The sequence below is a fragment of the Mustela erminea genome, chromosome 10 (assembly GCF_009829155.1).
Source record: "Mustela erminea isolate mMusErm1 chromosome 10, mMusErm1.Pri, whole genome shotgun sequence".
In the NCBI taxonomy this organism is placed as follows: domain Eukaryota; kingdom Metazoa; phylum Chordata; class Mammalia; order Carnivora; family Mustelidae; genus Mustela; species Mustela erminea.
In genome coordinates, this window is record NC_045623.1 from 44,753,110 (window position 1) to 44,769,351 (window position 16,242).

At 36.9% G+C, this 16,242-nt stretch overlaps 2 protein-coding genes across 22 annotated transcripts in view; one reads left to right on the forward strand and one right to left on the reverse strand.

Annotated features, from left to right (window-relative positions):
* The window catches only part of DNAJB4 (DnaJ heat shock protein family (Hsp40) member B4), a 43,459-nt gene extending 34,324 nt beyond the window's left edge, over window positions 1–9,135 (reverse strand). Inside the window, exon 1 of the mRNA XM_032303531.1 lies at window positions 8,835–9,135. The gene's annotated coding sequence lies outside the window, so the exon portion shown is untranslated. The remainder of the gene's footprint in view (window positions 1–8,834) is intronic.
* A 198-nt stretch (window positions 9,136–9,333) lies between these two features.
* Window positions 9,334–16,242, forward strand: part of FUBP1 (far upstream element binding protein 1) — a 34,324-nt gene continuing 27,415 nt past the window's right edge. For 12 of the 21 annotated variants that reach the window (XR_004276488.1, XR_004276489.1, XR_004276490.1 and 9 more), the window contains exons 1-3: window positions 9,334–9,577; window positions 14,816–14,906; window positions 15,749–15,811. Coding sequence is in view for 18 of the 21 variants with exons in the window: in XM_032303506.1 (XP_032159397.1) it covers window positions 9,458–9,577; window positions 14,816–14,906; window positions 15,749–15,811 (274 nt within the window). In the remaining 3 variants the exon portion in view is untranslated. The other 9 variants (XM_032303517.1, XM_032303516.1, XM_032303518.1 and 6 more) reach the window with 4 other exon arrangements.

Sequence of the window (16,242 nt, forward strand, 5' to 3'; positions counted from 1 at the left end):
CTCTCGGTCTTCACCTATATCAAAGTACATCCTTAAAGAGCAAGGTTGTTAAGAATCTAAAAACATTATCTGTCCTGGACCAAAGAAATTTATTGTAGGCTTCATATGATCTTAAATTTAAAAAATAAACTACCATTCTATCTTGAAAAATTAGTATTTGTATCACTAGGTACTACAATTAGATGACCTGTTATAAAAAATGATTATGTAAATCAAAGAAAAAATAACAATTTCAGGTGCTGCTTTTAAACATTTTAATTACTTCTTTTCAAGTCCTTTCAAATATATTTTAACAAAAGTGAAGTGAGAATATCACTTAATATGAAGCAACATAAAAGAACAAACAGAATCAGAAGGCAAATTCCAAAGAGATCACTGCTATAAATAGAGACATGAAAATGTCAGGACAGAGAAGCAAAGTTCCACTAAAAAACAACAACAAAACCGTATGCCAAGTGGGCTTTACATCTCATACCCACCCATCTTCAGTTAAGGATTTCACTGGCAAAGATCCTCTTTCAATAATCTATTTCGAAATATAAATGTTGTAAAGGTAGACGTCCTGATTATAAAAATCAAGATGTTTTTGGTTCTGCAAAGATTCGTCTTCCCCTTGTACCTAAGAAGCAGAAAACCTCCAACTGAAATTTAACTGAATCACTGCTGCTTCAGAGTTCTTTGACGAAATAAAGAGCACTGGATTAGGAGTCTAATGTTGACACAGCAATTAATCTTGTCACTTTGTGCATGGCTTTCAAGCAATCCAGGTCGCAATTTCCTCCACCATAAAATGAGAGAAACAGATTAGATGATCTTCAAGGTCTTTCCAAGTCTGCTATCCTAAGAAGTTGAGTGAATCTTCTTTTCCATGCTAGATAGCCTCAAAAGCCCCCAATATTTATAACCACGGATTTAGCAATTTGAACTCTAGCTTTGCAGGCAAGTGGTAACTATGATAACAAACAATTCAATTTGATACTAAAATTTTACCAACACAGGAGCACCTGGGTGGCTCAGTCAGTTCGGCATCTGCCTTTGGCTCAGGTCGTGATCCTAGGGTCCTGGGATTGAACCCCATGTCAGGCTCCCTGCTCAATGGGGAACCTGCTTCTCCCTCTTCTTTTGCTCCTCCCCCTGCTTGTTCTTGCTCTCCTCCCTGTCAAATAAATGAGATCTTAAAAAAAAAAAAAAGACTTTATCAACATAAAAGCACCAAGATATATTGGCAAACCAGAGTAAGATCCAGTCCTCAACCTGCTCTCCTTTATACAAGAGAAAAGGGGAGAGAACAAGATATCTGTGTTCAGAACATGTACTAGTCTAACTGGGGAAACAAAATATAATTAAGCTAAATTCTGTAATTATTAAACTTTTTGCATAAGAGAGTTTTCAGACTGATAAGCATAAGAATCAACTACGATGCCTATTTTTTTTTAAATAAGAGATGTAAATTTCCTAAAACAAGTTACATTAGGTCCAGGTGGGGCCCAAGTATCCACATTTTTAAAAAACACCCTAGATAATGCAGGGTTTTTCCTCAAACATACTCTTGATTAAGGAACACTGTCCTAGCCTAGATCAACAAAAACTTGATGGGGTTCAAAAACAAAATGCTTCTAGACCTTGAATTCTCTAGACTATATGCCCATAATCACTAGAGAACAAACTATAAGGCATCAAAAATTAGCAAAAGTCTAATGGAGCAATTTTATTTTAGTGGTTCTCAAGTGTGGGCTACACTTTAAGGATCAGCTTAGGAAGTTGTTACACATACAGATATAGACCAATGAAATCAAGATTCTGGGAGTGGGGGTCAGGGCTCAGCTTTAACATTTTAAAAAAGCTCCCTGTAATCAATATACTGAATTAAGTAAAAGATCAACGGAATTGGTTAGTCAGGTTAAAGTTCATGAAAAAAGATGATTTTTAATTTTGATCTTTATTTGGCTAAAATTTTAATGAATAGGATAAATGTAACAGATGTGAAAGGAACTGATGTATAAATATGTGATTCAATTAGGGAGAGAAAAAATAAACATGTTTTGACCACAAAATAAATGGAGAATAAGAACAGTAAATATATCAATTTATTTTAGACATTTTGGTTTTGAAGCAACACACAAAATCTCTTGGAGATAGCTGCAGACACAGATCTGGAAATACTTCTAAGGAATAAGTACAGGACTAATTCAAAGTAAACTAACAAAACTTATGTAACACTGTTAACTACAGTGGAATTAAAAAAATTTTTTAAAGATTTTATTTATTTGACAGAGAGAGAGAGATCACAAGTAGGCAGAGAGGCAGGCAGAGAGGGAGAGGAGGAAGCAGGCTCCCCGCTGAGCAGAGAGCTCGACTTGGGGCTCGATCCCAGGACCCTGAGATCAGGACCTGAGCCAAAGGCAGAGGCTTTAACCCACTGAGCCACCCCGGCGCCCCGAAATTAAAATTTTTAAATACTTTCACAGGTCAAAAAAATTATGAAACCATATATATTATATACACTCTGTAGTTTTATTATATATTATATTCTGCAGCATTATATACCAGCTTTATTCTAAGTTATTTGGATGTATGCTATAATTAACTAAAAGCACTCAGGAACTGGGTGGTAAAGCCAATTTTTTGAGACAGAAACTGTCAGGAGTACCAAATTTTCAACCTACCATTATCCCTATAGTAAGGGAGCATTATGGTATATCGGTAAGGGCAGGTAGCTCTGAATTTTTTTCATTAAATATTGATTCAATTTCCTATATATTTTATGATGCTGTGCTGTATCTCCCATGATCCTGGTCAAAGGACAGATCCTGCTTACACACAGGCTGCCAACAGATGTGTGCAACTAGCTAAACACGATTCATATACTCAAAGAGGCACTGTGTACGATACAGTAAGGATGGTCCTTCTTTCATTAAAGTTGAAGAACCATGTAAAGTTGGGAAGGAACCTTAGCAAGCCCCTCTTTTCCCCCATATATGCTTTCTGCCTTCACTGAAGGGCAAAGAAAATTTATCTCATTTTCAGGAAGAGCCTTTGTCTCAACATTAATTGTTCTAAAAAATTAAATTACACAGAATTCTACTCTTAATTTTCTGAAGAGTCTGATTTTTTTTTTTTAAAGATTTTATTTATTTATTTGACAGACAGAGACACAGAGAGAGAGGGAGCACAAACAGGGGGAGTGCGAGTGGGAGAAGCAGGCTTCCCAGAACAGGAAGCCCGATGCGGGACTTGATTCCAGATCCCTGGGATCCTGACCTGAGCTGAAGGCAGATGCTTAACAACTTAGCCACCCAGGAGCCCCAAAAGTCTGATTTTAAAACTTTTGATATGTTTTTGGAGGTGGGCTATTTTATAGAGGAATCCAATATGCAAACAGTACAAACACTATCGTAGACACTCTATAGTAATACAGAGGGAAAATTTAAATTAAACAATCCTATTCTTTTCTTGAAGGGGCTTACAATCTAGTTTGTGATGTGGATTACAAACACATAAACCCCCTAAACAATGTATCTGAAAAATAGTATTAATCATACCAAATATATATGTATGTATACACATACACTCTAAGCACTATATATACATTAATTTTAGTAAAGCATATTACTGATTCATCCAATACAATTAACACAGAAAAACAAGGCTTTATCCTTTTATATAACACATGGGTTCTTTAATTTTGTACGTAATATTTTTATTACCTTACATTAAGACCTGGTTCTCATGAAGAACTTTGGCATACATCTCAATAAAAACAAATGCATGTATTTTTAAAATCCAAGTAAGAAATACTAAGTTGTGAACCACACCATAGGAAACTACAGAGATCCATTTCATTACTTGATTTTTTATAGATTCTTCAATTCTTTCAACACAGGTCGCCTGGGTTCAAATCACTAACACTTACTACTACTAAGTGACCCTGGGCAAGTTAGTTAACTTACCTGTACCCCAGCAAGAGATTTTAATAAGCACCTCATAGAGCCACTGTAAGCATAAATGAATTAAATACAGACAAAGCATTTAGATCAGTAACCAGTATATCGCACTAGCCATTATTAGCTATTGCTATGAGTGTGCTATGCAGTAAAGACACAGAAAGACATAACCTTTACTGTCATGGACATTACAATCTAGTGGGAATTCCAAACAAACAATAAGTGATACTATGCTATTATTGTCATGACGAAGTACATGACAACAACTAAGAATCCCTGAATTTTTAGAGTTCTCGACAGGCTTTCTGTTAAAATGGAAATTACCAGGCAATAGTAAAATGGAAGAGGTGGGAAGTGTACCTGATAAAAAGGGAGCTCTGCAGTTATGGGTGAGAATGACGAGGATAATAGAAGTCTAGATTTAGGGCAAATCAATGATCTTAAACAATATCCTAGTATTCTTCAGTCTACTTACAGCCCTTCAATCAGGACACACTATCAAATCTGGCACCCAAATCAGAGAAGAAATCTCTAATAACTGAGCATGAGATGATAGTATTACTAACTTCTGAAAGGGAAAACAGAAGTCACAGTGTAAAAACATAAGACCTTTTATTATCCTTTACTGTTGGCTACTTTTCAGAAACAGATTAAATTGCCCTCTCTTTTAGGTACACTGGTAAAAGGAAGTTGTGTGACTTACCAAAGGGCACATGGGTCATACTTTAACACAGAGCCTCTTGGACTTAGCCTGGAGTCCTTTCCACTATCTGGGGCTACCTCCAGTTTCATACACGGGTCAAATTGTTGTTTTCCAAAATGTTCCAAAGTTAATTTGTATTAACAACTCTGTTCTCTAAAATGCTAATATATGGGTGCCTGGGTGGCTCAGTTGGTTAAGTGTCTGCCTTCAGCTCAGACCATGATACCAGAGTCCTAGGATCAAGTTCTAAATCAGGCTCCCTGCTAGGCGGAGAGTCCCCTTCTCCCTCTGTTCCTCCCCCCAACTCATGTGCTCACATGCTCTCTCTTAAAATAAATAAATTTATTTTTCTCACAAAAAATCAAATCTTAAAAAAAATAAAATGCTAATATATCCTGCTTCCATTCACACCTCAGTCTGAAATAAAATTCTAAAAACTCAGTCAAAAGGGATATAAAAGTCATTAAACCAAAAACCAACCTAATGATCAAACACCCTAACGACATCCTGAACTATTTACTTTAATTTGAAGTGGCCACTTCCCTCCTCACATCTAACCTGAATCTGTTGTAACTACGTACTAAGGAAATACTGGCCTGGTTTAAATGACACACAGTATATAGCATGTAGTTTTCAGATCCTTCTGGCTAAGAGCTGTTGGAAGGTAGGTGATCCATAGAAAGCTGAGGCAGGAAGCCTGTACAATTTTGTCACTCTAAGATGCCTGTTAAGGGGCACGTGGATGGCACAGTCAGTTATGCATCCCACTCCTGGTTTCAGCTCAGGTCATGATCTCAGAGTTGTGAGATGGGAGTCCCTTGTTAGGCTCTGTGCTCAGCAGCAAGTCTGTTGGGACTCTCTCCCTCTCTAAAATAAATAAATCTTAAAAAAAAAAAAAAATGCCTGTTAAAAAGCCATAATGGACTTTTCTCCAAAAGCTAAAAATAAGAATCTGTTAATATTTCACAAATTTAACAAATCCAAAAGTGAAAACTGTGCTAAGAAAAAAATCATGGAGTCATTTGGTAACCAGTAAGTCAGAAGGTAAAATAAGAAACTTGCCACTGCATTTAATAGCTCAACTTTAATTGCATTTGCTTATCTTCTCACTCTGTTATCTGGTATATCTAAATGCTCCCTACAGTAGCGTTCAAAACACCAACTTTTGCTTCATCCTAAGGATAAAATATGAAATACCATTTCTGTGGTAAGAGTCTGACTATAAAATATGATTCAGCCAAATATTTAGCCAATATCAAAGCATAATAAGCCAATTTTAATTATTAGCTATGATACATCCACTTTTAAGAAATTTACATTGTAAAAGGGAATAAATTTAGTCAAGAAAAGCCTGATCTCATCAATTTTAAAAGTAAAGAGAAAAGTACAAATGGCTCTGAGATTGAGAACTCACATAGCCTAATCAAAATTCACTGGTTGGTTTTCCCACAATTCAGCTGCTCTTGCACGTTCCTGGGTTTTACCAAAACTAAGATTTGAACATAACTGCAATCCAAAAAATGTACACAGATTATACTTTCTTGATTCTAAAATGCCAGAAGCCAAATTACAAGTTTATTACTAGTTTCCATTTACATAGCACTTTGTTTTCTGAAGAACTCACGGATATCTCATTTGAGGACAGTAAAGGAAGTTATGATCATCAATAGAAATCTGAGACATAGAGACAAAGTTACTTGCCCAAGGCCACACACAACTAAAATGAAGAGGCAGATTTTTTTCAGTATGCACTTTCAACAAAAGTCTAGAATGTTGACTATGCATTAGGAACTGGTCAATGGTAAATAGATAGTCCTTGTTCTCCAGGTACATTCTAAAGGAAAAGAAACAATAAAAAAGTAAACACACAGAACATAATTTCAGATAAATGCTATAAAATGGTAATGAGATAGTGATTGCAGAATGGCACAGCTAGAGGTCAGAGATGGCCTAAGGAGGTGACATCTGAACTGAGCCTTGAATGATGAGGACAAACCAACCATCCACGTTAAAGTCTATAAAAGCATCCAGGCCAGGCAGAAGAAAAAGCAAACATAAAATCCCAAAGGCAGGAAGTATCTTGGACAGCACGGTTAGTGAAGAAGAATTAAAGTGAGGAGTGTTTAGAGACAGTGGCCTGGTCATATGGAGCCCTTACACCACTCCAGGAGATAGGATTTTAAAGTACTTGGGGCACCTCAGTGGTTCAATCAGTTAAGTGTTCAACTTTGCTTCAGCTCAGGTCATGATTTCAGGGTTGTGAGATGGAGCCCTATCAGGCTCCCTACTCAGTGGGGAGTCTTCTCTCCTTCTCCTTCTGCCCTTATGCCCACCCCCACGATACATACTCTTTCCAAAATAAATCTTTTAAAAAGTTTAATAGAAAGAGAAAAGTGAGATGATCTGTTTTAAAGAAAGAAATCATTCAAGCTGCTATGTGAAGAAACAATTGAAATATAATCGGGTAGAGGCTTGAACTTCAAAAGTATTGGTAATGGATCCTTGTTACTTTTGAGAACTTACACGTATATTACATATTTTTATAATTTCACAATTTAAGAAAGCTAATTATAGACATTTAAGGGTGGGAGCAGAAAAACCAAGTAGAATACTATTACAGTCCAGGACTAAGTGATGGTAACTTGGGAGTAGTGGAAATGGAAATTAATAGAATTTGGAATGTACCACAGAAGTATGGTAAATAGGTTTTCCCAATGGAGAGGCAGGGGCAGAAATTAAGGCTGACCACTGTTTCTCAGTGTAGGGTGATTTTGCATACCAGGGAACATCAGCAATGTCTGGAGATGTTTTTAACTGCCACAACTGAGTGTGTGTGTGTGTGGGGGGCAGTGTTATGTTACTAGGATCTATGGGTAGAGGCTAAGAATGGTGCTAAACATATTTCAGTACACAGTGGTATTTCCAAACATAATTATCTGGTTAAACACTGTCAACAGTGTTGAAGTTAAGAAATCCTGATCTAACTGATTCCAACTCCCCACCCTGGTTCCAGGAGAGTCTACAAATAAAATACAGATGAAAGGCTTTACTTTGCACATTTAGAGACAACTAAAATTGTCTGAAATAAAGTTTGTTTGCAGGTGAATCATATCACTCTATGGTTAACATTATGTTGATCAGAAGAACTGATTGGTATATGCCTAATACATAAAATATGAAAAAAATCAGTTGATTAATGTCACTTGTTAGACACACTTTCTCAAAACATAACAAAAAATTGTTTAGTAACACCACCCAAGATGCTTTTAGTCTTTTTTCCCCCCAGTTACACTTAAATCTGTAGTCCAATACATTTGCTGCTTTTCCAAATACAAATCCTCACCCCTCCAAACCTAAAGGGATAGGTACGAACACTGAAGAAAATCAGAGCTATAAATGGTTAAGACAGTAGGAAAAGCTTCATTGGAGGAAAATGTCCGCCCACTTGCAGCTACATGCATGTATGTCCAGTTATCTTACTTGGGCCCTTGAACAAGAGCACACATTAACTGCAATTACCAGGAAGATCACAACACACATTTCTTCCAATTACTCTTATGACTAGCAATGGGAAAGGTACTTTTTTAGACCTAACTCACAAAACATAAAATGCCAAAATTGGTAAAGTTCATTTTACCTCGGTCTTTGTTATCTAAAAACAAGGGAACTTTGATCGACTCCTAAATAAGATTCGTAAAGCATCCAAATGACTCTGAAGTCAATACTAGTACTGGAGTAAATTATGTGCCACCAAATGCTTGGGAAGGTCTAAAATTACTTGATAACTGAAGTAGATGACATAAAATACACACACTTAAGTTATCCAGCCCTGGGATGACAATTCAGAACATCACGTTACATTTGGGTTCTTAAAGAAACTACAGGAACTTCCGGAAGCCACAAAGTCAATTTTGGTCAAGAAATGATGTTTCTGTGAACTGTAAGATGACCTCAATAAAACGGGCCCTGGACACATACTAGGTTACTAACTGTAGTTACAACAGAATTTTAGGAACAATCACGTTTTTACAACGAAAAGGGCAGTCACAATTTCACAGCCTCATTCACATTACACAAAAATACCGAAACCAGCTAGAGAACTAAGAGGCCTCAAGCCTGAATTCATCCCCACTTGTGATAAAACACATCTGCCAATCTATACGTAAAATACAGGGACACTTTACTACCCTGAGAATCAGGACGAGATCCCGCCGGGCCGGGAGGACGTTTTCAGAAACATCTCCGCGTGGCGTCCCGGGCGCCCTTCTCCCAGGCACACTCCTGGTTGCGGCGCTCTCGAGATACTGTAGCGTCGTCCTTACGCCTGTCGACGTTACCCTCTTTCCCTTGGATACAGAAAATGACCCTACGCGCGAAATTCACCCACAGTCCCTCCCCGAGTCTGCAACCAATAAAAACCAACTACTCTTTCTTGAGGTCTTCAAAAATGCAAGCCAACCGGGGTCGCCGCGCCAGTCGCACCCACCACCCCGGAAGTAGAAGCAACACAATCTCAACAAGAGAATGCGCGCAGAGGAGGCGCCAAAATAAAATCCACTCTCGCGAGATCTTAAACACAAGTCTCGCGACATCCTTCGGCCTCTCCTTGTTTTTTTCAGCCCCACCCCCACACCGGTTCGTTGCCTCAAAACATCGCGAGATTTTCTCCTTTCAGTCTCCGCCCCTTTACGGCACGATGGTCGCACAAGAATGTGATACAGGCTCGACGGCCGCCATTTTCTTTCTTTCTTAGCAGTTGGCTGAGGGAAGGTGTCTGCGAAGAAGCGGCAGCGGCCACTGTAACGTAGGCATGGCAGACTACTCAACAGTGCCTCCACCTTCTTCTGGCTCAGCTGGTGGTGGAGGCGGCGGCGGCGGTGGTGGGGGAGTTAACGATGCTTTCAAAGATGCGCTGCAGAGAGCACGGCAGGTAAGTCTGGACCGCGCGGCGGGATCCCGAACGCTCACGGTAATTGGCCGCTGGCTGAGTAGGCCGCTACTTCTTCGCGCATGAGGAAGAGGAAAGAAGTGCCCTTCCGGGCTCTGAAATGTGAGGAGATTTATGGTTCCCCACCTTGGTAATACAATTCGGAGGCCGGAGCTCGGTTTTGTGTATCTTGGCGTCTAAGCCATTTAGAACCCAACGCGTGTTACGCATAGATGGCTTTAGGTCTTTCGCTTCTGCGGCAGTCGCGCTGCTTTCACTGAAGAGTTAGCGTGGCATTTCCTTTTTTTCAGATTGAACGTTTTCCGTGGGATAAAGCGCGCGTAGTTTTTACACAATAGTATGGAAGGTTCTGGTAATGAGTTTGGGAGAGGACTAGGGTCTGTCCTCAGGAACCGTGATAAGGGAGGGATATGTCAGTACAGCAGTCTTTATAGCTTCCAGCTCATTCGGGCTGTCTCAAAATTAATCTTCCTGTATCATTCACTTTCATATCTACAAGGAAGAGAGCACTAGTATCCCGTGTTAGAATCCTTCCTCAGAGCAGGATTTATGTGTCAGTGGGTTCTACCAGCCCTTTCCTCTTATTTCTCAAAATGGCTTCAGGCCTATTATATCCGAGTTTCAGTTTGAATCTGCCTCTCTGTTCAGAGTCGTAAACTGACCAGACCTCTTTGTATTACGTAGGTGCGTACATTTGCCCTGAAGGCAGTTCTTTCCCAAACGGGGAAAATAAAATTACTCCAGGAAATTTAAAGGCTTCTTAATTGGAACTTTATTAGATGGTCCCTTAACATAACTATAACTTAAAGTGTGTGATGTTGTATGTAAGCAAAATAATTTTATTCTAGTTACGACATTTTTAGATTACAGCGTTAAGCGAACGGGAATCAGAAACTAATTTTGTGGTGTGTTTTGTTTGCGTTAGTTAACTTTGTTAACCTTTTTCACTCTCCAGTTGCATCAAAGCATCATTTGAGTCAACCTGCGTAAAGTCTGTAATAATGTAACAAGTGGCTCTTATTTTTATAATGTGAACATATAATTAAACTTACCTGTAGTTGTGTATGATCAGAAATAGTCAAAAGTCACCATTAATACTAATTGTGTAATTTTTCACCTGAATTTTCGTTCATCTGAACGTTTTTGTAATAGCGACTGAAACATTTATATAATGACATAAACTGTTAGAGGATTATTATTAGATTGGTTGAAGGACTCACCTGCATTACTTAATTTGACCAGTGTATTGAATTAATTTGTGCTACACACTGAACTTAGATACTAGAGATTTTTTTACTGTGTGAATTGTATTTCTGCCTTCTAGGAAGTGATGATACAATCAAGGAACCAAATGCAAATGAATAGTAGTATCTGATTAATGCATTCAGAGAGGAGTAGACAAAAATGGGCACCGTTAATTTATCCACTTGTTTTGTAAACATTTATAGAGTTCCTGCTGTGAGTCAGGCACTGTACACAACACCAAAGAGTGGGGTGCCTAACTGCCAAAGGACTGATATTTTAAGCAAGGCATTAAAGAATGAGTGAAAGTTTGATCAGTGGAAAAAAGAAGCAGCATGTGCAAAGGTATGAGGGTTTTGGAATGACAGGAACCCAGGAATGAAGTCACTGGAGGATAATGTTGGTTGGGGAAGAGGGTGGAAATTGAGGTGAGTACAGATGAATACAACTTCTGAAAGGCCTCAGGTTGCCATGCTTTAATTAAAAATTGGACTTAATTATTTGGCTAAGCTGTAATTTCCTGATTATGTTAGATGGCTTTTTTAAATATAGAAATTGCCTTCAAACTGTGGATTTCCTGTACTCTTTTTATGCCAATAGGTCAGCTGCCTCAATGCTCTTGTTGTAATGATATGATTCTTTATAGATGTCTTGCTGTAATAATTTGATTGTTTCTTTACAGAATTGATCTTAAGCCTGAGATTCCTAAATTTAGCTTTTGATTTGAATTTCCCCTTCTGATTACTTTTGAAGATGCCTCTATAATGTCAGTTATAGCTGCTTGTCTGATATATAAATGGAATACAGGGAGGAGTACTTGGACTGAAGAAACAAGTTAGGTTAATATCTGAACTACTTTTTCCTGTGTTAAAAGTATGCTGGATTATATTTCCAAAATCTTCATCTAACCTTAAGTTTCTTTTCTTTGTCCAGCGTATTATGCTGTGTTCTTGGAAGGAAGAGGTGTAAGAACAGCTTCTTGCCCTCAGAGCTGTGTACTAACGGGGATGCTCTTGGCTTTTTTTAACTGGACGGTTCTTTGTTAATGCAGGACAAGTGGTTACTGCCTAGCTCATTTTGCCATCTGGTAATTTAGACCAAATTGCTCAATCATTTTTCCAGAGAATTCCAATGGCTTATTTTTTAATGTGTAATTTCCAGATTTTTAAATACTCTCTGAGCTAATTCAGCACAGGGGCACCAGATTGCTTCTCTAGTTTAGGGTTTCCAGCGGGTACACTGGAGAGATTTCTATTTGTGTATTTCAAGCTGTAACTCGAAAGGGTGGGTTGGGATTCTTTGGTTAGGAGTTTGGTGATCACACTAAGGCAGGTTTGTCTCTGAAATGTTGAAAGATCAAAATGTATCTCTCTACCTTTTTTCTCCTTGACATTGAGAAGATAGAAGTGAATCAGAGTGGGACTCCATCGTTGGTAGAACACGCATTAAAGCAAGAGTATAAGCCTTGATTCTTTAGCTTCTAAACAACTATTAGTCTTTAAGTACTCCGTTATTCTTGGAATCTCTTCCTTGATTGTAAAAGTGATGCAAGCTGCAATTGTTGTTTGAATGCAATGAAAATTTTATAAAATAGAATTGTTGTTTTTCAGTTAACGTTAATTTCTGTTGAAAACTAGCACTTGAGTAGGCTTGGGGGGGGGAGGTTTGTTTCTACATTTGGTAACAGGATAGCAAAGTTTGATTATGATAAATTTCTGTGTTGTAGGAGGGGACAGTGTTAAAAATGGTTGTCAGTATTCTTACTGAGTAGTTCTTTTCTAATGTCTTTGTACTGTTTCTGAATGTTTAAGATGGTGTTACTACTTCTCTTGAGTGAACTAAGTATCAACCTTTCATTTTCCTTTGGATAGTTTTAGAACTGTTCAGTGAATAATGAATAATAGGGAGGTATAAATAAGTATCCTTTCTCTGTGCAGAATTTCCTTGGCGTTCAAGGAGTGGTGTTCTGCAAACTCATGCAGCATTTACAAAAGCTAACTGCAGAAGGTACTCACGGCTTAAGATCATCAGTAGTTATTGTCTTGTCTGGCCTGAAATAGTTCTTCTAAAATCAGTACCAGGCAGTGTATTTAAGTAATAAGGAACAATTCAAATGTTAATTAAGCCTTTTAAAACTTGGTGGAAAAGCAGTTGTTTTCAGGTTTGATGAAGAAACCTTTCAGAAAAGAAATAAGATTTTTATAGCTGCCCAAAGACATGGAACAGGTTTTTGAGTAAGTGAAAGGATGATTAAGGAAGGTTAGATTGACCAAAGCCTTTTTTTGTTTTTTGTTTGTTTGTTTGTTTGTTTGTTTTAAGTAATCTCTACACCCAACGTGGACCCTGAGTTCAGGAGTCCCAGATTCTTCTGACTGAGACAACCAGGTGCCCCCCCCCCCAAAGCCTTTTTTAAATCAAGCATTTTTAACATTTAATCCTGTTGTGCTTTGGGAGAAAAAGGGAAATTAGAAACCCTAGGAAATACAGTTGGGAATTGAATATATATTCAATTTTAAGTGATACGTAAGTGGATTTTAAGACTCAAGTCTTTGAGTATACTTAATCCTTTCCAGTTTTCTAATTATAATGAAGCATGAAGCAGTTGGCTTAGTTCACATCAGGATTCTTTGGGGAAAATCTAGACACCAGATGTTTGAATTTTCTAAGTAATTTTTTATCATGGAAAATTTCAGACATACTCAGAATTAGCAGAATAATGTAATGAAGCTCTAATGAGCATATCACTCACATTTGGTGCTTACCCCCTTCTAGTAATTAGCGTGGAGCTATATAGAAATTGGAACATCTCCTCCGTTGACTTACCATATAACCCGAGTTAAGTTCGCTTGAGATTTTTTTCGCCTGTAAAATGGATCACTATCTCACTAAGTATTCTCATCTCTTAGGGTCGTTGTGATGATTCAGTGACAAAATTAGTATAAAACATACAGTATGGAATTTTGCCTATTGCTGGCACTCAGCAGTCTTAGTTCCATATCTCATTTCATAAAAAATGAAGTAAATACTCATAAAGAAATACATGAAATATATTGAATATATTGAATTTGTTCAATATATTCAGTATATTGAGTTTATTCAATATATTCAGTGTATTGTACTTACTCAATATACTAAATATATTGAAATATATGAAAAAACATTTTCTTTTACTGATTGTGTCCTGTCTATGAGTTGAGGCTGCTGTTTTTTTAATATGTTTAGGTAAGTGTAAGCCCCACTCTAAAAAAGTCTTTAGGAATGAAATGATTTATTTTTTGTAGCTGAGACTTTTCTTTGAGATACAGCTTTCCAGGCTTCCCCCACCCCCATGTTTCCATAGAATAAGATTGTCTGATAGAAATATAATGCAAGTCACATATTTTATTTAATGCAACATACCCAAAACGTTACATGTGTACAATTTTTTAAAAAAACTGAGATGCTTTCCACTCTTTAAGTTTTCAGTATCCATTTGTGTACTTATTATTTAATTCGGGCTAGCCAGAAGTACTTAATAAATAACCATGTATGGCTAGCATCTACCTTATTAGACAACACTGCCTTGGAATCCCATAAGGTGTTCACATTCTCTGTGCCTACAGCACATTTTTGAAGTGTCATGGGAGAGAGCCATGGAGAAGATAGAATTAGAACCACATTTTTCCCAAAGCTATTTACGTGGTCATTTAATTCTGAAGATTCCTGATTGATTATTTCTTTGTTTGTTCTTACAGAAATTTATCAGAAGCTTAATTCCAGATGTTGATAATTTTTTAACTCCTTGAAGTTATTAATGGTATTAATGATAGTAATACATGGCTCTGTAATTTTTGTTTTTCTTTCATATTAATTTTCTATGTATTAGATATTTGGTGTGTATATATGTATATACATATATTATATGAGAAAATATAGCACTAAGTAGTGTATAGTAGTTATGATGTTATCCTTAATGATGATGTGCTTTTGTTTTTTAAGATTGCAGCAAAAATTGGAGGTGATGCTGGTACATCACTGAATTCAAATGACTATGGTTATGGGGGACAAAAAAGACCTTTGGAAGATGGAGGTAAGTTATAGTCATAAGTATTTTAATTGTTTCAGACACAGGTTAGTTGAAGGTGATTTTCAATATTTTTCAAATTTTTTTTACTGAAACATTGCTTTTATAATGTTCTTAAAATTGTAAGGTTTATGTTGGCCTCAGGAGAAAAGGGTGGGGGAGACCTTAGACAAGGTAGGTAAAATTTTGAGTCAATCAGCCAGTTCTGTCTAAGTAGAAAACAACATTTTCTCTTTTAGGATTGTGCCAGATTGACAGTTTGCACAGACATCTTGTTAATATACTGAAAAGAACAAAAATATAAAATTTTTAGAAGACATTTCACTGGTTCTTCTCATCATATGTGAATTAATCTTTATATGCTATGTTTTTATTGTTTTGCTATTTCAGATTTCACTTTAAAGGTTGATGTTGCTATAGCTTGCTACTGTAGTGTGTTGCAGGTTATACCTTTTTTTATGTTACTTTTTTTTGTTTTAGTACCTTGTTTTGTGTTTCAGGTTTATCTCAAAATGTGGCTTAAAACAGATTTACAGTGCTTTGCATTTTTTAAAAAAAACGTAATTGTTGAAGCTTCTGAACTTAGAAGTCTGCAAGTATTTTTTGTTTTAGATTTGATGTATGAATTTTGATACATTTTCTTTTTGCCCTTTTATTTACTTAATTTTTTTTTTAAGGAGGATTCTGAATGAGCCTGTAGAATGTATTTGTAGCTTTTGACCAGGTGTACTTGGTTTCCTTTTATTTAAGTGTCTTTCACATTTATAGTGAGGTTTTAATATACAAAAAAATGAGCTAATGATGCTTCAGATGTTGTATGTAATGTATTCTTTTTATTTTATGTGTAGATGGCTCTTGGACAAGTCCGAGCAGTACAACACACTGGGAGGGAATGCCCTCTCCTTTTAAAGGCAGGAATTTTTATTTATTACCTGTGTTTAGTATGTAACCGTGAAATAAACCAGTGGATTCTTAAATGGACACAAATAATTCTTGGATTATGTGTCTGAATTTTTGCTGCACAACATTCTGATGTTTAATCATTTAAGTTTGAAGGGGGGAGGAAAATGTAGTACTTTCAGATGTAGGTTGTCTATTCTAAGGTATACATTGTATTCATCTGTGTAAAGGATGTAGATGAAGGTAGTCATGTAGTTGCTTTGAGTTTTTCTGCTGAAGCGTATGCCGTGAAATGTTTGGTTAGGAACAGTAGAATAGTTTAGATTGAGATTGCCTTGTAATGTGATTTTTTTATTATTTTGCATAGCCTTGTGGTCACTGTCAGATACACTCAACTTTGATATGTCAAATTTTCACATTTTGATAGGTTCTGTTTTTCTTC